The sequence below is a fragment of the Pteropus medius genome, unplaced genomic scaffold (genome assembly GCF_902729225.1).
Source record: "Pteropus medius unplaced genomic scaffold, Ma_sr-lr_union100, whole genome shotgun sequence".
NCBI classification, from domain to species: domain Eukaryota; kingdom Metazoa; phylum Chordata; class Mammalia; order Chiroptera; family Pteropodidae; genus Pteropus; species Pteropus medius.
This window is the reverse complement of record NW_024349802.1, coordinates 15,256,914-15,281,605: the sequence shown is the minus strand read 5'-3', so window position 1 is coordinate 15,281,605 and position 24,692 is coordinate 15,256,914. Positions and strand designations below refer to the sequence as shown.

At 36.7% G+C, this 24,692-nt stretch overlaps 1 protein-coding gene across 8 annotated transcripts in view; it reads right to left on the bottom strand.

Moving 5' to 3' along the window:
- Nucleotides 1–20,608, bottom strand: part of TCERG1 (transcription elongation regulator 1) — a 56,766-nt gene extending 36,158 nt beyond the window's left edge. For 4 of the 8 annotated variants that reach the window (XR_005647296.1, XR_005647297.1, XM_039836458.1 and 1 more), the window contains exons 1-6: nt 20,454–20,551; nt 14,479–14,704; nt 12,108–12,260; nt 10,611–11,064; nt 6,247–6,489; nt 548–748 (exon numbers count right to left, since the gene is read on the bottom strand). Coding sequence is in view for 4 of the 8 variants with exons in the window: in XM_039836458.1 (XP_039692392.1) it covers nt 548–748; nt 6,247–6,489; nt 10,611–11,064; nt 12,108–12,260; nt 14,479–14,704; nt 20,454–20,512 (1,336 nt within the window). In the remaining 4 variants the exon portion in view is untranslated. Of the gene's footprint in view, nt 1–547; nt 749–1,884; nt 1,948–6,246; nt 6,490–10,610; nt 11,065–12,107; nt 12,261–14,478; nt 14,705–20,453 lie in introns of all 8 variants that reach the window. The other 4 variants (XR_005647294.1, XR_005647295.1, XM_039836456.1 and 1 more) reach the window with 2 other exon arrangements.
- Between the last annotated feature and the right edge of the window lie 4,084 nt (nt 20,609–24,692).

Genomic DNA, 24,692 nt, shown 5'->3' with positions numbered 1-24,692 from the left:
AGTCAGGAAACTATTACTGGAAAAAAAGACTACTGATCAGAGAGAAAAGGTCTTTTAGGTCATTCATGTATCATCTATAGCAGTCACTCACTTTGCTGAAAAGGATAAGATACTAAGATACTGAGGAACACAAACAGCAACTTTGTGATGTAGAAAATTGAGTCTTCTTCATCCAAGACTGCAAGGGCCTGAATTTTTTACTTCAGAACACATACAATACATACATTCCTTTCTGATCAGTACTATCAATCTCAATCAGGGTACCGAGAATTATATAATAGAATAATAATGCAATTTCTGACAACAGTAAAAACATATTTGTATGTATGTATAATTTAATTTCTCCAGGTGGAAAAATGATGGAACATTTAAGTAGAACTGGCTTTTTAAGTAAATACATACTTATCAATTCAGTAGAAAAACATAATCCAACTAATTAGAAAATTTCTCCAACATGTTATAAAGGTATTAAGTCAGAATTTCAAACACCTTTCTATTCATAAGATCATAGTTTATAATATGTCCCACCAAGTCATTAAAACAATACCTTTTTCCTTTAGTTCTTGGGGTTTTTCCCAGGTTGACTCTAATGTTCTATTATTATAATAATAAGTCTTTCCGTCTGCTGTTTTATATTCAGTCCACTCAGAAACTGCTGTTGCTCCAGCTAAGGTAGCAGGTGAAGCTGCAATAGCAACCTGGGGATGTATCATGGGTACAATAGGAGGGGCCATTCCTGGCAATACACCTAAAAGAAGAAGAAAAAAAAAATTAGACCCAAGTATCAAATTGCAACTCAAAATAAATTTTTTAAATATGAACTAATCTTCCTATTAAATATTAATAAATGACCCACTTGAAACAAACAAAAAAAAAACATAAAAAATGTGATTTACTTACTTAAATCTATTTCAAACCTTATTTAGTTCTACTGCCTAAATTCAATCGATTCAGAAATTCAACCCAAGAAGTATCTTAAGAATAGTCAGAAATTTGGGTCACACCTATGATGAAGTCTTAACATAATAAATTCTAAAAATCATGGTTCAATCTCTACTTAATAGAAATATATTTTTAATAAAGAATTTTTCAAATTCTAATGAAATAAAGGTAACAAACATATTTACTGAGTATATTCCCTGGGGCAAAATCTTTGTAGATCTAAGGTACCTAAAAGGGTATGAATAAAATTCTGTTTTAAATTAAATAACTGAGTTTATTATAAAATCTACTTTAAATACTAAGTGATTAAGTCAAATATCCCTACAAACCCTGTCAGTTTAGTCTTTTCCTAAAACAAAGTTTCTTCTATTTTTTTAAAAAGCCATGATTTACATTTTTCACAAGATAGATAAAAGAACTGGTATTACATAAATAATTAAGAATATGTGAATCAAAACTGAAAAGCAAAACCTCAAATCCTATACTAGAATTTAAGTTTCAGGTAGTTATCTTCAATAACCTTAAAATGTAAATACTATACATACAAATATTCACACACATATTCACTGGCATGCAAGCATAATCACATCACTTTACACATGGAAATGATTTTTTTATATTTAACTTAAAAACACACATCAAAAAATAAAATTAAATGTTATGAATATGAGAATGAAGTTGTTTACACTTATTACAAAAATTAAGATATAAAGTGATCTGACCTTATTTGCTTTTGTGAACCAAAGAAGCTAAAACTACAGGCAATTGGGAAAATTAAGTGTTGGCCAAATATGACAACTGCATTTATACTGCTCGTTAAAAAGAAAAATATAAAAAAATCCACTCACTTGGGCAAAAATAAATAAATAAAAGGATAAACAACAACATTCACTACCATGCCAACTTACAGACAAAACAAACTAAGATGGTTTTAAAAATTACCGGTCTTGGTGGTAGCGACTGTCTTTACATACGGGCAGCTGACTATTTGCATCATTGCTACACCTGTAAAATGGATAAGCAAGCATACGTTGGAAAGCTGCCATTGTTATGTCGGCTACCACTGGGATTCAGAAAAATAATTTACCACTACAATTTAGAATGCTATTTCCAATGAAAAAGACCAAGAATGGAATAAAATTTCTTTTTGTTTGACATTTTGTGGGAAGTGGCGTCAAATCCAATGATAACTAATTCTAAATTATAGCATCAATTACCTTTTTATCAAACCAGCTCTGATAATATTTGAAGGAGTCTCAAGAGTTTAAATTCAACAAAGGAAAGCCCCTTCATCACATATACATAACAAGTTCTCATGTGGGACATTTTCCCACAGGACATCAAACCCATGCTGCCGTTGCTTAGATACCAATGAAAGGCAGATGCAGCATGACACTGACAAGGTACTTTCCCTGTGTTGCTTCTAAGTGGGAACTACGTGCAGAAGCTAAGGCATGGAGCATAACCATGCAGAAATAGAAAAAGAATAAGGACAAAAAGGGTGGAAGGGAAAGGAAGAAAACAAGGTATGAGATGGATCCAAATATTCTACTACAAATAATATTGTAAATAAAGGAAGAGCAAAGATGAAGAGAAGGGTAGCATTCAACTAATTAGAAAATATCCATGTTTAGTGCCAGCTCTATGGAATGCCATGGGCTTGGAACACTACAGAGGCAAGCTAACGTGTTAAGAAAAAGACAGCCCCTTTAATCTCATTAATGACTACATGGGCTGATTGCTTCAGAAACCTCTATCTTTTAAGCCAGCTAAAGAGGTAGCACTTGTATTAAAGAATGAAAACTACGTACAGTTCTCAGAAGAATGAAGAATCATCATGATGCATTACAATGGTGATATATAACGGGAATGAAAGGAAAAGCTGGAAAACTAAGACTGATTAATTGAGGATATTCAAATTAAGAGTGAAATTTAAATTGGTTTTAAAGCAAAAGGCTGAAGAATAAAGGGAAAGGAGTGGGGAATTAAAATTTTATTTTTGACTTATTTTGACTAAAAAAAACCCTACATCTACTTTGGTACTAATAAAAATTTAAAATAACAAACGTATTCCCCATGTGTGTTTCTTATCATGCTAAAAATAAACCTACAGTTTTCTCCAAGGGTGATTACATGTGCCTCACAAAGACTCACTAAAGTACAAGAAATTTCTCCTAATTCAGAGACAAAAATTAAAATTAAACCCGAGTTTGTAAATAATGTACCTATGTTCACGCACACACACACAAAAATACTGCCAATTTTTGAAAAGGGCCTTCCTTTATTACTATTTTAAATAAATAATATTAAAGCTAAACTTTCTATTAATTCTGAAACTAAAACAAAAGCACTAATCATAAAAGCATGCTGAATAAAGTTATATGTATAGTTTTATTTTCCCCAACGCTTAAAGAAAGCAATGGAAAAATTCATTTCATTAAGGAAGTTACAGCATGTATTAAGTTTAAATTAGTATAAATGCTGCCATCTGCAGGACCACCGAACCTATTAAGTCAGCACTAGAAAGTCAGTTCTTGGAATATATGAACTTTATCCTCAAAGACTGTGCACCAAAACCAATCCCCAGTAATTTTAGCTATACAACTTATATAGAAGAAAATCACATCTATTCACCTTTAGGTATAACGGCCATTGTTATTTATGAGTTGGGCCAACAGAGATATCAGTATTTGACTATCAACATAAATGCCACACTAAAAGGTCATGTGTGTTTCTTATTGTGCTAAAAATAAACCTACAGTTTTCTCCGAGGGTGATTACATGTGCCTCACAAAGACTCACAAAATAACCACACATCTAAATTTTTAACCTTCTTTTTAAAGGGAGCATTTGTTCGATTTTCCTACAACTATATCTTCAAATTATGTTCTATTGGGAAATTAGAAAACTCCATTTAGCATTTTGGGTAATTCTCATTCACTGAAAATGTTTCTTATAATTCCAAATAAGATTTTATAGTCTTAGAAGTACAAATCTTATAATACTAGCCCAATTTACTATGCCCATTCCACCTTATTCTGTTATTTTACCTAATTCCTCCACTCCTTTCCTTCATTTTGTTTGACTACCCCTTCCTTAATCATCCTCATTAGAGCTACACATTGCTATTTCAAGCAGAATTTAAGGCTCCAAGATAAATTACATCCAAATCACTCCTGTTCACCTTACTCTCAAATTGATATAAAGAAGGAAAGAGACAGGTCTCCTTGTACATAAAACCAAAAGTCTGGGGAAGAGAAAAGCACGTCATTTTTTTCTTTATCACTAAAGCAACTTGGAGGACTGAATTAAAGGGAAAATGAGAAATGAATAAACGTTAACATCAAAGATGACTTACTATATAAATATTAATATTACTTTCTATAAAACACTAGCTCCTTCAAAGAATCTATTTATCTTGGACAAATTTTTACAGATTATCTAACTCAAGATCTCTTGCAATTGACCTACAAAATGTCATTAGTGGCTGCCATATATTAAATGCCTTTTACTACCAAACTTCATAGGTACCACCTCATTCAGCCAAATGGTCATTGCCTCTGTTCTAACATCTGATGGGGTGAGGGTCAGAGAAGAAAAATCATGACACCAAAATGGAACTATAACTGAAGGAATTTCATTGTGACAAAATTCTACTTTCTATAGAAATGAATTTTGCTATTCTGTACCTTTCACCCACTGGTCCTATTAAAAGCCTCTAAAGCAAAATAAAAGTCCTTTTATAGATGACAGCCTTTCAAATACTTCAATAATATTATTATGCTACCTTTCAATCTTCTCTCACAAAAATTAACCCCATCTCCTTCAGCTCGCTCAGAATCTAGGACCGGTCTTAATACTGTCCTTGACCCTAAAACTGACCAAGACTACAAGATGTTATCAAGAATATCAAGCTATTGTCCCCTTTATCACTTTGTTTTCTACAAAAAGTATATCTGAAGAGCAAAGTATCCAGCTATGAGTCTTAAATTTAATTTAGAAAAAGGATAATCCCTAACTAGTATCAGAGAAAAAAGTTCTAGTTTCCTTCTACTTTTAAACGATTTAAGTTTCTTAAACATTATATTTGGTATTTAATTACCTAACACTACATCAACAACGTGTAAAAGGTTTTTATACAAAAACATCCATTAATTCTTGAAAATTGTGGTTTCTTTCTTGTAAAGGTGCAATATCTGAAATTGTTCTTTTCAAAGTGGCCACAAGGAAAAAAAATTAGAGCAACAGTGATAATTAAAATGTGTATATATCTAAGAAACAGCTATATCACAATCCTATTCTTATACAGAAATTAGTACAACAAAGTGGCAATAATAGATAGTGGGAGGGATGTAAAACTGGGAGATAGAGGCCTGGGTTTTATTCATCTTTGCTACAAGGTAGCCCTGAGAACTTGACCTTAGTTACCAGTATTTTCAACTAAAATACGAGGAAAATAGATCATGGATTAAAGACTGTTGACAACAGCAAATGCATTCAAATTAGGATGCCCAACACTACCACTGTTTAATCCCCATTGGAAGAAATCTACTCCACAATCTTTCAATTCCTTCTCTAATTGTCATTATTCCCCCTAAGACAAAATAAAATAAAATAAAATAAAATAATTCACCATAATTACCTAAATGTTTAAAGGGTGCACATTATACTTAGCTTCACAACGGGTACAAGGGAAACTTCTGGTTTTTATTTTAGATGAATTTTTTAGTTAAGTGACTCACATTCTCTTCCCAGTGTAACACAGTTGTTAAGAACATAGTATTTGGATCTGGAGTGCCCAGGCTGAAATCCCAACACCATCACTTACGAGCTAAGTGACCATGGGCAAGTAATTTAACCTGTCTGTGTACCTACCTCATAAGACGGTGGTGAAAATTAAATGAGTTATTACATGTAAAGTGCTTGGAACCGTGCATAATATATAAATCACTCGACTTGTGTTAGCTATCAATGACTTGTGTTCTCTCAATTGCATAGACTCAATCCCTTAAAAATATTGCATTTAGAACATATTTACACAAGATAATCATTTTAAATTCACTGAGGCTATTGTCCAAAATGAGTGTAGCTTTAAATGTGGCTCTAATTTTAAAACATGTAAACAACAACAAAAAGGACATTTACCAAAACTGAAGAGAAAATACTGCAGTTAGCCATGAATCTTTCAAAAACGTTTCAAACGAGTGAGATTCAAGGCAAATTTCAAATGCAACAGACACATGAGAACAAACTAACTGACAATATGAAAACAGCTGGAAAGACTATTATAATCTATTGGTTTACCTGGAAGTGGAATTGGCATGCCAGGAAGGGGAACGCGAAATGGAGGTACCATTACTGGTGGAAAAGCAGGTATTGCTGCTGCTGGCTGAGGTACTGAATGAGGAACAGCAGGAGGTAACGTCTGGGGATGCGGCTGGGGAACGGTTTGCACAGGTGTGGCTGTAGGAGCAGGAGTTGAAACACTAACTGTAGGCGTGGCAACTGAAACAGCAGAACTTGGGGTCTGATCTTGTGTTGTGGGTGCTGATAAAAGATAAAACAAAAATATGTATCACTCCTTCATAAACCATTTTACTATATTCATTCATCATTCACTCATTCAGTAAATATTTAAGGGCCCATTCCATCCATGCACTGCAAGGTCTCTGTCTTCAAGAAGCTTGAAAATAGCTAAATGAAATATAAAAAATAACTAAAATACAAAATGAAATGGGATAAATGTTAGCAGTGTAAATCAAAACCCAAAGACCATTTCTAACTGTGAGAGGGTAGAGGAAATTTTATGCTGTGATGGCAGGTTTTGAAAGACTAGGAATTCAACACGAAAAATGACAAAGTGGAAGGAGACAAAAGTGGAAAAGTGAGGAGAATACAAGGAATTGTTTAGAAAACAGAAGGCAAGCAGTCAGCTAGTAAAATACGAGGCACACCAACAGAAGTGTATATGCTAGAAAGGTAGGCCAGAGGTGCAAAGCAGAAGGCCTTGTGCAGAAGGCTAAGGAGTCTGCTCTTTATCGGGTAGGGAAAAGGAAGAACTTATGTAAATATGATATGTAGAAATGTCTAGAATTCACACTAAAACCTAGTAACTCCTTACAACTGTGTGTGCCTTTCACTTTTTACTCCATGTGCTTCATTAGAGTTTGGATTTTTGGTAGGAATGCATTTGGTAAGAATCACACGTTATTTGTGTAACTTCGTGAATGTGAAAGGGCTGTGAGGGAGGCTATGCAGAAGAGTAATAATCAGTGTTTATTTGATGAATTAACTTGGCAGATGCACAAGAAGAAGGAAAGGAAGAACAGAGGTGAGAAAATTTATTTCAACCTATATGGAATTGTCCAAGCAAAAAAGAACAGAAAGAAAAGAGATGCAGTAACTAATGACTGACTAAATATGAACAAACGAAATCAAAAACAATTTGGGTTTTCCTATAATTATTTCTATTAAAATAAAAAGGTAAAAATGAAAAAGAAAAAAATCAGGTTTCCAGTGTAAGACCAGGAGAATGAAAACTTCAGGATAATTTGGTTCTGCTAATACATTATTTTTAAGTATCAAAAATAAAACATCTCATCCCTAGCAATCCTATTTAAAATCAAATTGTGACCTAAAAAATAAATTGAACTTGTATTTCATACTTTGAAGAAAGTTTCAGTTCTCAAATATTACAAAACATTTTTGTTATTTATTCATAACCCATCTAGTTCCAAAACAAAATTCATTTTGGTGATTTGTTGGTAACAAATACTTCATCTTTTTCTTGATGTAAAGAAAAATATCAAACTCTACCTATATCGGACTAAGAATTTATCAAACTAAATGAAATAAAACAATGTTTTCCCAATATTTATGCCAATTTTATTCTAAGGAAAAGCACACTGTTAAATACAAACCACCCAGTACTCCAACAACAAAATTTGTCAGTATTTTTTTTCATCTCCTAATAATGAAAAACTCACTTAGGCTGGGAAGATGTGAGCAATTTCATACTTGTTAATGAGGGACTCACCTTGGCTAAATAGACAGCAGGGCCAAACAAGTATCTTCAGGGGCCCAGGAATGAATTGTTGGTCTAGCATAGACCTAGCCTTAGGGTACAGTATCATATTAATATAATTTTATAACAGTGTAAAAAATACAAATTACATGCAACATTTGCCCAGTCCCATACATATACCATTTAGCATTTGTAATCTATTATAATGGCTGAAAATATATCTAGTTATTCTTCCCAATTTCCCTGAGAAGTAGGATTTCATCAGCAAGTTTAAATGAGTTTATGCTCAACTGGAATTAAATATAAATTTCTTAATTTTTAGTTTCATTTACCCAGGTCTATATTGCAGTTCATAGAATTACATTTTTAAAAAATATTAGGGTAAAAGTATTTAGATATAATTACTAAAATTATGACAAAGTACTGTAGGCAGGAAAATGAGTTATAAATGTACGTAATTTCAAGTTAAAAGGAACACCAATGGAGATGGCAACCCATTTCTCTTGCTGACATAGGATTTCTGAATTTGATTAGTGGCCATAAACCATAAGAGGAAAGGGATAAAGACAATAAAAGAATTAAATAAGAAATTGAGAAAATGGCAGACAGGGCTTTATAGTGAGCAAATTCCTACTAACTCCAGTTGCTAAAAAAACTAGTGAAAATATAGGCCTCAAATGATACTACTAAATCCAGTTTCAAATCTCAACTGAAAAAGACAAGTGACTATAACAGATGGAGAAATATTAGGACTGTAGTATGACAACATTTCATGATACTGAATCAAGTGAAATAAAAACAAACGTCAGGAATATTCAGAAAAACAACAAAATTGATGTTTAAAGGCAGTAAAAAGAACATGATTTTGCTATTCTGTTCCTAGAATAAAGGCCTCCCAATAACTGCAGGGCAGTGTAAAAAATCACAAACGAGAGTTCTGAATAGTCGATAATCACAAGATAGCTATGGGCCTGACAGACCTCTCCGACACTGAAATGGAATACATACAGGATAGTTAAAGTACTTGGCTACCCATCTTCCTTAAAACAAAGTATTTCTCCTTCCTAAGAAGGCAGGGAACAAAACATAAGCAACAGAGCGCCTCCACATAAAACCACATTGCTTTTATTAAGCCCCTTCTCCCATTATAGGTTTTAGAAGCATTAACCTATCAAAAGGCAAAGATCCTCACCCAGCTAGTCAGTATCACTTTTATACCACTATATCAGAATTCACCTTAACTACACAACAAAACAGACTGGTAAAGTATTATTTACATTTTCCTATTAAGTATATTTTCCCCAAAACTGTCTGAAGAATATCAAGTAGGGTGTTTAAAAAACTGTCCCCATATTATATGTACCTCACTTCTTCAGTTACTTCTTGTATCAATAAAATTTGAATTTATGATTAAATTTCTCTCATATACATATTTCTTACAGTGTAATATATCCAGTAACTCCGAAATACCTCAAGCTACTGGGGAAAGGGGCACTTTTTTTTCTTATCCTCATCTATTACCCACATAGAAAAATAATCCAAATTATAATCACCCTATAGGGATATGTATCTTCATAATAGTATCATAACAAATCAATAAAATTGTTATTTAAATATTTTGAGGCTCAATATTCCAAAAAATAGTAGTAGTATAAATATCAAGGACAATCTTTTAAGCAAATTAATAGATATGTCTTTCCTCATCCTGAAATCAGATATCACCTCTCATCTTTTTAGAAAAGATCTAACCTTTGAACCGCTGTGACTTTATACCTGAAAATTCTCTTACCATTCTGACTGCTCAACTCCCTACTTCATCTGTCTAGGACATTCTAGGACCTACCCACCTCTAAACGAGATTACTGAAAAGTTCTTAAGTTTCCAATTTTGACACTACCCAAAAAATCAACAGCAGGAAAATCTTCCACAACACTGCACTTACACAGGCTCCCTAGTGCCTAGCTGACTCACCCATTTGCCTGGTTCTTAAAACTCTTCAGAAGCTCATTTTATTCTTATTCAATCTATTTAACCAACATAAACCTTTCCACCTCCAAAGAGTTTCTTAACAACCCCATAAACTACAATTTATCCTCATTTTCTGAACTTTGTTTATACTGTTTCCCGCCTACTTAAAAGACCACTCCTTCCTTTTGAACCAACTCAGATTCAACCACAAATCCTTCGTGATCAATCTCAATACCCAATGTGACCAGTAGCCATCCACTTGTCTGTTTTCTCAAACTGTTACATCTATTTTCGCTGTACAATTTTGCACACTATACGCAAATTGTTTTACATGCATTAAGCTGGCCTCCTCAGTTAGAAAAACCAGAAGCTCTCTGAGATAAAGACCAAGACATACACTTATTTTGCAAATCCCACAGCACCCAGCATTACTGTTAGCCAAGTTGAATAGCAAACTCTGCACTTCCCCAGTTTAGCTTCATGAACTACAAGTGGACAAATAATTTCTCCTACTAATGCAAATTTCTGTTTTTTAACCCAAAAGTCTTATGTCAAAAATGTTTTTTTAAATAATAGCAAGGATAATACCTGAAACACTATGATCATTTTGGACCGTAGTCCTTACTTGTCCATTTCTCTAGCCCCTAAATGAAAACACATGCTGACTGGTACTCACTTGATACTGTCTGCGAAACTGAAGAGGCAGTTGTCGTGGTAGAAGTGGTAGAGGACGGGGTGGATGATGATGTTGATGTGGACACTGCAGATGCTGGGCTACTGGTCGTAGGGGTGGAAGCTCCTACTGCTTGTGCTTGCGCTTGCACTTGCGCTTGCACTTGCGCCTGGGCCTGGGCCTGGGCCTGAGCCTGTGCTTGCGCCTGGGCCTGGGCCTGGGCCTGGGCCTGGGCCTGAGCCTGCGCTTGGGCCTGCGCTTGAGCCTGAGCCTGAGCCTGCGCCTGAGCCTGAGCCTGGGCCTGCGCCTGGGCCTGCGCCTGGGCCTGCGCCTGGGCCTGGGCTTGAACCTGGGCCTGGGCTGCAAGCATAGGTGTCAGTTCTGACTGCTGAATAACCTTTACTCCATCTGGCTTGGTCCATGCAGATTCACGTGTCCGAGCATTATAATAATAAACCTGCAGAGGAAGCAAAATCACTGATGTAAGAGAATTTGTCACCTATCGTTAAAATACAATAATGCAACTATATTTTGTTTTAAAAAGTACTGAAAAGAAAAAGCACATCGAAATTGGCTGTTTGTATATTGTGAAACTACAGGTATTTTCCCCTCCTTTCTCCCTTTCCCCCAATTTTCTATAATGAGCAGAGTATACTTTTAACTGGCACAGAAGAAGGAAAACCAAAGCTATCTTTGTGCAGAGAGTTAACACAGCAGGCCTGACTACTATCCTTAGAAAGCCTTACTTGCAAAGCCGGCCCTTGGCTGGCGTCTGGGAACTTGGATTCCGGGAGGGTTACCACCATTCCCTAACTGATAAGAATGGCTCACTGTGCCTAAACTGTTTATGCAACAATGTAGTTTATGCTAAGTGTCTGCTTTCCTTCTGGGAGTCTGGGATTCTGTATGTGTGAGGCAGATGGTGCCAGATACATGACCAGTTCCCAAAGAGAACCCTCAACTCCATGGTTGAGGCAAAATTCTCTGATAGGCACTTCATGTGTGTTGTCACGACTCCATGCTGAAGAAATTATACACATTCTATATGCTTCCACTGAGAAGACTCTTGGAAGCTTGTGCTTCATTTCTCCCGCTCCCCACCCTCTCTGCCTTGACTTTGCCCCATGTCCCTTTTTCTATTTGCTTATTTTGCTTTGTATCCTTTCACCGTAATTAGTCTTAGCTGTAAGTACCACTACACACTGAGTCCTGTGAGTCCTTCTAGTGAACCTGAGTTGATTGGGGGACCCAGGACACACATTTAAAATACAAGCTTCCAAAATCAGAGGGGAACATATGTAAGCATTCCAGGCAGCCTTATGTCTGTGCAGAAGTCCAATCCAGTGAGCCCGTCCTGGAGTCCCACCCTTCATCCCCTGCTTACCCAAGCTCATTCGTAATTGGCAAGAATACTGTCATTAATCTCAATCTGCCAGAACTCTTAAGTTTTACTCTTCTGTCATCAAGGAGATAACAATCTAAATATATTTTATAATTTACCTTCCCATCTGGAGTTTTATTTTCAACCCATATCTCCTCAGTAGGAGGAAGTGCTGGAGTACCAGGAGCAGTCACAGGAGGCATTCCTGGTGGAAACATCATACCCGGAGGAGGAGGCATGGTTCCCATAGGTGGAGGCATGAAAGGTGGTCTCTGTTAATTCACAAGAACAGTAATGGTCACTTGTATTTCTCTTGTATTTATCCTTCAAATTGTTACAAAATTCTACCCAAAAGTAAAGCACTGTTAAGAGAAACAAAAGTAGTTTTACAGTCCATTCAAACACATTCATCTAGGTTGTATAAGTGAAGTTTCTCTGTAACAAAAAATGATTACTAAACAGACTAGAAAGAAATACATCAAAACACAGTAGTCATCTCTGGATTACAGCTTTATAGGTGAAGTATGCTTTATTCTTTATACTTTAACTGCATGCATATTTCATACACTAGGCACTAGATTACTTTAGAAAAAGATAGTTTTCATATTTTTAACACTAGCCACACCAATGCCTCTGTAACTCACCTACAACAGGAACCAACCATAAGAGAAACATTACTTTACCAATAACATAGCAGCAACTAAAAAAGAAAATTGGATATACATAACCCTTTATTCTCTTCTGACAAGAAAAAAAAATAGCTAGGAAAATAGTAATCATTTCCTATTTTTTAAATACTAACAATGTAGCTCATCAAAGACACGAACATCAGTTTTAAAAGATACAGTAAAATACTTACCCATTTTACTTTTAGTGGAAAATTAGAATTAAAATGGCATATATTACGATTTTTTTAAAAATTTCCTGGAGCCATTACTGATTCAACACTATCTTCTGGTAATTCCTTCACTGACATTCTTCAATGATTGCTGACACAACCTAAAATCCTGAGCCAAACAATTCAACTGCTGTCCCTTACTTATTAAAGCAGACGAGGGGTCTTGACATTTTAAAAAGATTATGAACAGGGATTAAAAAGATGTCCTCTATAATCTACAAGTAAGACTAAAATTCAATTATCCAAAGCACCTTAATCTGGTAATGGAATTGATACTATGCTATGCTAATAATGCGAAAAACCTCAGTTCCCTAAAATTATTTTCTTCCCCATATTTTTTTTTAATTTGGTTTAGTGCCTTTCATCAGCACACAGACCCATGTTCTATAAAATATCCACCCCAAATGTCTCATGCACATTAGGTGGAAATCACTTGGATTTAATGGAAAACCACACAATTATCTATCAAGCCCAAGAAAAGCATCACAACATTATAAAAGTATCCCATTACAAAATCTGATATATTTCCACTAGAGGGTTACATGAGTCCATTGCATTTTATAATATTCTGCAAATAGGCTTAACTCTTAAAGGCACAAATTAGAATAAATATACATGTAATAAGTTATACTAGAGTCAGCAGATCAATATATTTCTTATTCTAATCTTGAAGAGAATATGAAACCATTTAATAATTTGTTTAAAGAGACGAGGGACTAGTCATTACTAGGAAAAGAATAAAATTATTAAGCAAAGTATTAAAACCTGTGACTCTTCCACAAATAGAATCCTAACTAAACAGAGTTAACATCACTTAACGTCACTATCTTTTTCTATTTTTAGTAAATTCTTTCTTGATTATCTAAGTTGATAGAAGGCAAACGATATCGCTTTATTTATTTGGTTTTACAATTGTACAATCTGGATAAACTAAGAAAACACAGATATATACCCAAACAAAAAGAATACAACCTCCAAAGTAGAAGTCTGAGAGAAGACACCTTCATGACCTCATTTCAGACAGTAACTGAATCTACATATATTGGAGTAGAATATGTGTCTCTCATATCCAGAAATACCGCAGTAATTCTATTTCTAAAATTATAAAATAATCCTATGTTTTTTCAGGAGAGAGAAAAAAATCCACATAATGTGCTTACAAAATGTGTTTGCTGTCACTTTTTAAGTCTAACCTAGGCATTATTTCTGGCAAGAACTGCTCAGAAATATACACATATTTATGCTTAATGACAACATGTGTCATTGAAAATAACTTTCCCTCAATCTATATATTAAGATTTCAAATTTCACTTCCCACAAAGAAGATAGATTACTAAAGACAATTCTTTGCGATAAAGGCAGGTTAAAACTACTCTACACAATCCTAATTTTACATGTAGTATATTTTTCTATCACCATCTAAATTCCCATTCTGAATTTCTATACAAATTAACTGTAATCACTGCTTTTGGAGCAACACATTAACATATAGATATTTTCCTATAACCTTTAAGAACACAAGTTTTTAAAGCAAAACTGATATATAATATTGATACTGACACTCATTAAGAAATGACAGGTAACTTCTTTACCTGGAGGTGTGGAGGGCCCATAGGTGGAGGAATCCCTCCTGGAGGAGGCATTGGTGGCATATTAGGATCAAAAGGAGGGCGTCCAAAGGGGGGCCGAGGCGGTGGAGGAGGGCCTCGCATCATACCGAAAGGTGGAGGAGGTCTCATGAGAGGTGGTGGGCCTCGCATCACTGCATTTGGTGGGGGGGCCGGGCCTCGGAACCTCAAGGCCTGCTGTTGAGCCATCCTGTGTGGAAAACAATAAATTTTTCTTTCTCAAAATTATAAAAATGTAGCTATTAATGTCTAATTACACCAAATCTGCACCAGTAAGAATGATTCATGGACACCAAATCTAGCAAGTAATTTGGATAAAGAGGCTATCCAGATGGTCTTAATATGTCTCCCCACATGCTGCTTAGAGTTGCAAGGCAGGATGAAAAAAACACTATGTAATAGAGAAAGTGGGCAACACACTGACCAGGAGACTGAAATTAATATCTAAAAAGGGAACATCATGTGACTGAGAATGACACATCACCTATTTCAGGTAAAAATGCATATACTCAAATTAATAATGAGGAAATATCAGACAGACAAAATAAGGAATGTTCTACTAAAAAGGGAGGAGCAGGGACTGTATTCAGAAATGTCGATATTATGTAGAAAAGACAAAGGCAGGCTGTGGAAATGTTCTACATTAAAGGAAGCTAGAGACATGACAACACAACACTAATTCTAGACCAAATCCGCTGCTAGAGGGAAGAAATGCTACAAAGAACATACTAGATTAACAGACCACAATGGAATATGGACATTGGAGTAAAGTATTGTATTGCTGTAAATTTATGAAGTTCATAATTGTGCTGCAACTAAGCAAAATACCTCTATTTGTAGAAAATACCCATTAAGTATTTAGGAGTGAGGGGCAATGGTATATGTATCTTACCCTCAAATGGTTCAGAGTAACAGAGAGCATGCACGCGTGCAAATAATAAAGCAGAAGAGGTAAAATATTAACACTAAGTACACTATCCTTATTTTTGCAACTTTTTGTAAGTTTGAAATTACTTCTAGATACAAAGTTTTTACAAGTGTAGGAGGGTGGCTGCTTAAGAGATCACTAGTATTCTCTACCTAAAGGGAAAGCTGCACCCTACTCCATCTTTCAATCTCTAGCTAAACATCCTAGTTTATTTTCTCCATGGCATTTAAGTAATATCACATATTATCTATCTATCTCTTCTCACAAGTATTTTCTAAAAAAAAAAAAAATCACTCTTAAAAATAATTACTATGTGCCAGGCAGTACTCTAAGCTCTTTTTAAGTCATTTAATCACCATAACAACCATGAAATAAATATTATTATCAACGTCATTTTACAGATGAGGATGCTAAGGCACACAGAAGTTAAACAACTTGCCCAAGGCCACACAGCTGGTTCAGTGGAAAGCCAGCATTCAAACAGAGGCAAACAGCTCTTAAAAACTACACTACACTGTCTATGTAAGCCCCTTTAGAATATGAATTCTGTCTGTTCTGTTCACCCTTTTATCCCCAGCGCATAGTTAGATCTGTACATAATAGGCCTCAATAAATATCTGTTAAATGAACCAATGAGTATCTAGGTGATACTATCTATACCTAAGCTACCTCTCAAGCAGAGTATGTAGAATCTTATAAAAATTACTTTTACTCTAATTTGCCGTTGGCAGTTTACTGAGCACCTATCAGTCTTCCCAGTAGCTACTATAAATCTCTCCATTGTACATGAAATTTACATTTCTGTGCTCAAGAGATTAACAATTATATTAATTATGTATATTTGAAGATAAGCATTTTTATATTCTCTTCTCACTGGGCTCTTCCAACTTTTCTATATTTTTCAACCCTCTGCTTAACATTACCCTCTGAACTTTTTCTAAATTCTCCACATAACAGTTCAATTCTGACCAAAAAAGAAAAAAATCCTAGTAAAGAACCAATTTTCCTTCTAGGATTGTAAATACATCCAGAACTACTATATCAATTATATTTAACCAAATTTGCATGCAATCCTACAAAGTTAGAAGTATGAGTTAAAAACAATGTTTGCAATGGATTATATCAGAATCAATCTTTTTCAAATTACATGCACCCCCAAAAGATACATGACCACTGTTACTAAAGAAATGTCTTAACTTTTACTGCAGAAACAAAGTTAACCACCAAGGAACGTTATTCTGTTTCAGCGCTGAGTTAACAATGTATCTTAATCTTAGATTTCCTTTGAGTCTGCCTCTCCCTTTTCAAAAAATCTACAGTATTTCTTTAAAATTTCACACTTCCTAGTTACAGCCTGAAGTGAAGCTTTTAGGTTCTATTTGGCATCATAAAAAAGTCAAATCATGGCTCTGCCTTTTGTTGTCTGGCTAGTTACAAAATTTGGGGACCTGAGTATACTCAGATGTAAATGAGCTGGGAAACAGAAATAAAACCTATCTCATATCTCTGTTCAGTGAGATAATCCCTGTGAAACGTTTAGGATAGTACCTGATACATATAGTACACCACTTTAACTATCACTACTTTCGTTCCCCCACAAAATCTAGCTCAACCTGTAAAACGCACTTCCTTTTCAATCTGACGAGATGGCTTTCAAAATTCTGCCACTAAAACGGTGACATAACTCAATTTCCTCCATCAGTAGCTGAAAGTTGCCATTTTCTGATACCAGATATGTACGACACATGTGATGAGATCTTTATAAATACTGCTTCATCACAACCAACTTACCAGAACCTGCAGTGAGGATTAAATGAGCTAATAAAGTTCTTGGAACAGCGCCTAGCACATTAGTGCTCTATAAGTATTAGCTTTTATTACTGTTCCTATAATATTAGTACAATAATAGAATTAGTGTTACATAGTATTAGAATTAGTAATAGTGGTAACTATTATTATTATAATTACTATTATCAGGCTTTACATAATCTGCCCCTTGTTGACCTCTCTATAGACTCCATTCTTCTTTTTGATTAAACACTTAAAGTTCACTACCTTGAAGCCTCGGTACTTGTTCTCTCTGCCTGGAATACTTTTCCCCAGATATTTACATAACTGGCTCCTTTTCATTATCAGTCTCGTTTTAAATGTCACCTCAAACTCCTTCCCCATCCCTACCCTCTCCCAGACCCTCTCTGGCTCATCACCCAATTTGAGTTCTCAATTACAGTAAACACTATGAAGAAATCTCTCATTTACTTGTTTACTTCTGTAGTATACTCACTAGTACACAGTTCTCCCTTAGTATACTGCTGCATCCCAGTGCCCAGGATTGTAGGAATTCAAATATTGTTTTAATAATGTTAGTGAACACTGGGTACTTCTCATGTACCAGGCATGGTTATATGGACATTATCTGTACTAACTCTTTTAATCCTCACAACAACACAGTGAAGTAAGTTTGACATTTTCACAGAGGAAACTATGGCACAGAAAACTTGTTTAAGACAACTAGACAGTGGTAACACCAGTGTATTCTTATTTCCATTTTATAGTTGAGGAAATTTAGATTGCTAGTACCCTGTCATAAGTCATAAAGTATTAAAAGGTAAACAAAGGCTCTGGGTAAGGAATCTATATAAATATGACTCTAAAAGTTATCTTAATGTCCCTCAATCATAAAGGGATGAATGGCATTTGGATCTCCAAATATATTCTGTCTACTGTAGGTTATTTGCATTCCTGCCACTTTCAACCTTTTTGGAAAACAGAAGTTACTGCACGGGTAGAAACAAAAAAATTTTTTTGACAAGAACAAATGTATTTCTCTAGAAGTACTCTATCCAAATATGCAATCTCCCCAATGGCAAAGACAAAACAGCAAATATTTAATGGGAGGGGCAAAAATGTAAAGCTGATACTGACATATGGGAGGCAAATTATGTGGTAGACTGTAAGTGAAGAGACCTAGGTTTTAATCCAGACTCTGCCACGTACTTAGTGGCCTTATGTCACTTCATGCTTGCAGGCTAATTTCTTCATTTGATGTGATTAGTTTAGTTCTGAATTTAGATCAATCTTAATTAGTATGGAAGCTTCTTGAAGACAAAGGGTTTTGGCCTGGTTCAAGGCTCTACTGCCAGCACCTAGGTCAGTGACTGCACATAACACGCACTCAACTGTGTCTAATAAATGAACCATCTCTAAATCACCTATATTCATTTATTTACCACATATCCACTCAACATTTTATTTGCTAGACACTATGATAGACAGACCATGAAATACCTTCAGGATACAAACACAAAAACTAAGCCCCAATTTCTGCCTTCGAAGAGACCACAAAAACAGCTAATTTCTCTTAAACCAGGAGAAATGCTAAAATAAAGTTCTACACAATATGCTCTGGAAGCAACTTCCAACCCAAGAGGCTAAATATTTGCAAAAGAACACCTAAAGCCCTATTCAAATCAGTTTTGCAACAATGTCTAAACTACCACTTACAAAATTTAAAAGGCTACTTCATTGTAAAGTTGAAGATAGATACTCTCTAAAATGCAAAGTAATTTTTCCAAATAAATCCACATGACTAGCTAAGTAACCTTGAGATCAGAATCAGAAATAAACTTTCCATCAGTGATACTATGACCCTGGCAATACTCTTTAATCGCTCATTACTAAAGTGAACATATGGGGCATAAATGATTTCAGATTCACCTCTGAAATAAGACAAGATTTTTATTTCCGCCAAAGTAAGGATTTTTGTGTGTAACAAGTCAGAATTTAAAAAATATTATTATTATTTATTTGGGGGGGAGGGGCCTGAAACCTTGAAAAACCAATACCCACTTCCTTGTACAATTTCATCTTGAGCTCTAAACAATACTTGACTGCTCATAACCTACACTGCTCTTTTTCGTTTTCAAATGCTGACAATGGCAGAATTCAGAAGGGGAGCTGAACATCTAAAATGACATTTTTCCCATCCAGAAAAAAAATGCATCAAGTATACATAAAGCTTAGTATTTCTTTTTCCTCAAAAACTACTAAGGGTTTTCCCAAGACACTTTTACTTTACCAAATCTTAATTATCAGTTTTATAAGCAATGAGATACCAGAAGAAGGTCATACTTTACTCTTCAGGGCAAAAGCGTGAGTAGACAGTGATAGAGACAGCAGGCTCTGGAGCCTGTCTGGATTCAAGCCACTTCCAGGACCTACAATTTCACCTATTTGACCTTGTTCAACTTCCTCAACTTCTACCAGGCTCAGTTTCCTCACCTATAAGATGGGCAAGTAACTTAACTAAAGGTGGCTCTGGTCCGTGGCCTGGAAAAGAAAAGCGACTACTCCAAAGGGTGGTTGTACAGATTAAATGAGAGACAACTCTAAGGAAAAGACTTATGGGCACATAAAGTACGTAACAAACGGTTGCTGCTATTGTTATTATCCACAAACACGGGATAAGGGATACGAAGATTACAGAACGGAAAAAAAAAACCACGAGAAGTTAAGAAAAGCAAGGGGAGGACGGTACGGAGCAAAGGTGGAGAGCCTGAAGGGATGCGGAGGGCGTAAAGAAGGCTGAGCCAGAACTCTGGAGGGATCCCGCGGAGTTAACTGCGGAGTGGAGGAGCGTCCATAAGAAAAACTGGGCCCGCGGCGACGCGCAGCCGAGAGGAGAGCTGAGGTCTGCTGAGGCGGAGGCGGCGTGCGGCTGTGGCGGGGCCCCAAAGCCGGAACGTGCGGCCCGGCCCACAGGCCGCAGCCGCGAGGGGTGCTGGGCCCCGCGAAAATCACAGGGAGCGCCCGGAGAACGCGCAGGCGGCCGCGGCCCAGCCCCAGCTCGGCTCTCTCATTCAAGCCACCTTCCCCTTCCCCCTTCTCCATGCGGTCCTGGCTCCGAGCCGCCGCAGCTCCTCTGCCCACCCCGCATCCCGCATCCCCACGCGGCCGGCCCACCCCTGGGACCCCAGCATGAGGAGAAGTATTAAAGATCGGCGCCCCTTACCTGAGCTCCCCCGGGTTGAATCGCTCACCGTCCCCCCCGTCCCCGCCACGCTCCGCCATTACAGAGGGCCGCGTTCATCCACCCGCCGACTTGGCGTCCCTTATTGGCCGGAAGGATCATCAATCCCGTGCGAGAGAGGCGGAGACAGCATGGATCTATGAGATAATTGGTGAAAGGTTCCATCAATCCTCGAGCTGAAGGCAACATCTGCCTTACTATTGGTGAAAGGGCCCGCCGACTTTGAAAGCGGTATGGAGACAGCCAGCTGATTGGTCGCCCGGAGGCTTTATGGGAAATGAGACTTCAGAGACAAGGAACCGCCGGCGCCCTCTCGCGGTAAGCGAAACTAGGTCCTCCAACGTACTGCCAGGCCTGCGGTAGCCACGTGTCCGCGGGCTTCCGGAAGGCTAAATGCGGAGCCATGTTGGCCACATATTGGCGATATTGATTCCGTCCGAGACTGTGTCCATTGCGTGAGCCAATCAGAAATCGACCTGCGTCGCGCCTAAACCAATCGCAGAGTTAATGTGGAAATGAGCCATTTCTCAGCTTTTCAGAATCAAGAGTCTTAAACCATTACCGGATTACAGCCTTGTTATTAAATAGTGTATTACTAACTACAAGAATACCTCCTAAATTGTATTAACTAATTAGTTGCAGACTAATGAGTGTTATAAGATGCTGTATTAAGATAAATAAGTTGGAGAATGCAAGCCTTTTAGCAATTTACGATTTAAAGGACAGATGGTCCCTCAAGTTTAAAATAGACTTGTCTTAAGTTAGTACACCCTGATACCCAGAAAGAATTATGAATATTTATTACCCTTTTTATTAAAAAAAACACAAAACCTTATGCTCTGGGATTTTGAAGATAAAATGAAGATGAACCCTGGCATTAAGTTGCTCAAAATATTAAAATAATTTTAATAAATTTTACTCAGACCTAACTATATATACTGGGCACTATCCTAAGTACTTTTCTTGCTGTGTCTTTTAGACCTGGTCAACGCAAAGAAGTGGGTACTATGAATAGCAATAGTTTATAGATGTGGCTGAGGCACAGAGAAGTTAAGTACCTTGTCTGAGTTTACACAGCTTGTGAGTGGCAGCAAAGCCTCATTTCTAAGTACCATGATCCAAGAAAATTGAAAACATAATCCATACAAAAACCCGTACACAAATCTTCATAGCAGCATTATTCACAACAGTCAAAAAATGGAATCAACCCAAACATCCAAACAACAGATGAATGAATAAAAAATGTGGTATAGCTATACAAAGGAATATTTTCGGCCATGAAAAGGAATGAAGTGCTGACAGATGCTATAAATATAACATGGATAAACCTTGAAAACATTATGCTAAGTGAGAGAAGCCAGGAACAAAAGGCTACATATTGTATGATTCTATTTTTATGAAATGTCCAGAATAGGCAAATCACTAGAGACGATTCTCAAGTACCAGCAAGGTGTTGGAGAATTCATCTCAATTCTGACACTGTCTACCCTGATAATAGCAGAAATTCTACAGGTTAAAGAATCAGTCCTGCAAGACAGTCCTGTCCTCCCTCTCACACACGCTACAAGCCCCAGGCTCTTAGTGTTTCTGACTGGCTGCAGTTTGGAGGTTCCAATGACTCCCTCCAACTCTACCAATTACAAATCCAGGTTGTTAACTGAACTTCTGATCAACTGGCTATAAATAAGAGGTTCCCACAACTCCCTCTTTGGATATAATTTGTTAGAAGGGCCCACAGAACTGGGAGAAGCATGTTACTTTCTAGATCACTGGTTTATCAGGAACAGCCAGATGGACAAGATGCGTAAGGCATGGTATGTGAGAAGATACGCAGACCTTCCACGCCCCGTCCGAGTGAGCCACTCTCCCCACATCTATGTATTTACCAACCCAGAAGCCCTCTGAGCCCCATCCTCTTGGATTTTTATAGAGGTTTATTACACAATCATAATTGATTAAATCGTTGGCCACTGGAGATTGATTCAACCTCCAGCCCCTCTCTTCTCCCAGGAGGTCAGGGGTGGTGTGGGACCGAAAGTTGCAACTCTCTAATCATGTGGTTGGTTCCATTTGCAACCATCCCCCATCCTTAGGTGCTTTCCAAAAGTCACTTCAGTAACATAACACAAGACATCTCTTGTTGTTTCACTCTCAACACAGGAAATTCCAAGAGTTTAAGGGAGCTGTGAGTAAGGAATTATGGACAAAGGCCAAATATAGATGAGAAATATATTTTTGGTCATTTTGTTAAATGTACTCAAGAAGAGTCTGGAGGCTTTGCTAGAAATAAATGATAGAGATTTATTCGAGAGTCTTGAAGTTTGCAAACTGGGATCATAGCTAGGCAAAAATCCAGAAGTGTTCCAAAGAAGAAAGAAAAAAGTTCTTATAGTAAACAGTACATTCTTGAAAATGATCAGTCCTGCATTCTTAGCCCTAGCATTGGTCCAGGACAGTTATCACTCAGATGTCGGGCAGCCTGAATGATGGATGCAGGTGGGTGGTCCAGAAGATCGGTGCCAGGATATCTGGTAAGTTCCTGGTGGTCTGAATAATGGATGTCAGGTAGATGTATACGTGAGTCCTTTGTGGGATAACTAGAGGGTTACTTGGAGGTCCAGATATACATCCAGGCACTGATGCAGGACTGGAAAGTCCAAAAAAGTTTTAAGTTCTCAGACTAGTTAGAACAAGAAGAGTCTTTCCTCATGCTTCAAACTTCATAATGTTAATAATTCTAGCAGTTTGGTTAAAATAACTCCATTTTAAATATTCCCTATCTTCACTCTTTCCCTCAATCTGAATGACCAAATATATATTTCTTATAAATCACAGGTTAAACTTAGTGACTCTACCTAACAGAGTTTACACTTACAGTGGAAAAACCTGGCCAACGCCATCTTAACCAAGCAATCAGGATTGATATCTTCAGTGACGGTATGCACTCCTCATATGATGTGATGAGAAGGGCTCTTCACCTCTGTGGTATCCTTCCCCAAAATCCATAACCTCAGTCTAAACCTGAGGAAATATTAAACAAACACAAATTGAGGGACATTCTACAAAGTACCTGGTCAATACTCTTCAAAAGTGTAAATCATAAAAGACGGGTAAAGACTGAGTAACTGTCACATATTTAAGGCAACAAAGGAAAAATGACAACTAAATGCAATGTGGTACCATGGATTGCATCCTGGAATAGAAAAAGGACACTAATAGGAAAAACCAAAGAAATCTGAATAAAACATAGTTAGTTTATTTAGTGTTGTACCTCTAAGTTTTGATAAATGTACCATGGTCGTGTAATGATATGTTAACATTAAGGGAAGCTGGGTGCAAAGTATCTCTATACTGACTTTGCAACTCTTTCATAAATCCAAAATTATGTAAAAATAAGGGATTTTTAAAATCGGTTTTAAGCTTCCAGATAGCTATCCCTGAGTGATGCTAAGTGCAGAGGGTATTGAAACCACAGCCATATTGTGATATGTTTGTTCATCTATAAAATAAGAGTACTGGACAAGATGCTCATCCATTGATAAAGGCAAACAGTGCACAGAAGTGTTCCTAGAAAAGGCTCAGCTACATGAGCACCAAGAGAGCTCCTAAGGCACCCTTGACCTTGGAAAACACATGGAATTAAGGATTATACTCCTAGCTTTATAGTCCCCCAAATAGATTTTGTTGTAAATGTTAGATTGGAACCAAAGTCAAGAACACTCACTCTAAACTGAGCACATAAAGACCCATCTCCATAAACCAGAATGCCAATTTATTAATTTACCAAAAAAAAAAAATTACAGGTATTAGATAGACCAAACATTCCTGTCCTCTCTGTGGGCAAACTTACAGAGCAAGCAAAATTATCAGAAAGCAACTCAATGTGTCAGAAGCAGAACGAGGATAGTAAGTTATTTGATGTAAGTTTCTAATGGCATTGAGTCATGAGAGCTTGATAATTCACTTTTCCAAATAGAGATATATCTTTCACTTAGACCACCTACCCTTGCACTGTGGAACTGCAGTACCCAAGAACCGCTTCCTTGTGTACATACCTAAGCCTACTTCTCTAGCTAGAAGGAAATTAAAAAAAGAAGTGTGTTCTGCTCTACAGAAGACAAACAGAAAGGAAGCCATTTTTTATTACTGACACCATTGACTGATTCGGTCAACAATGAATGTTTAATGAGCTCACGAATTTGCAGACCCTTCAGATAATTC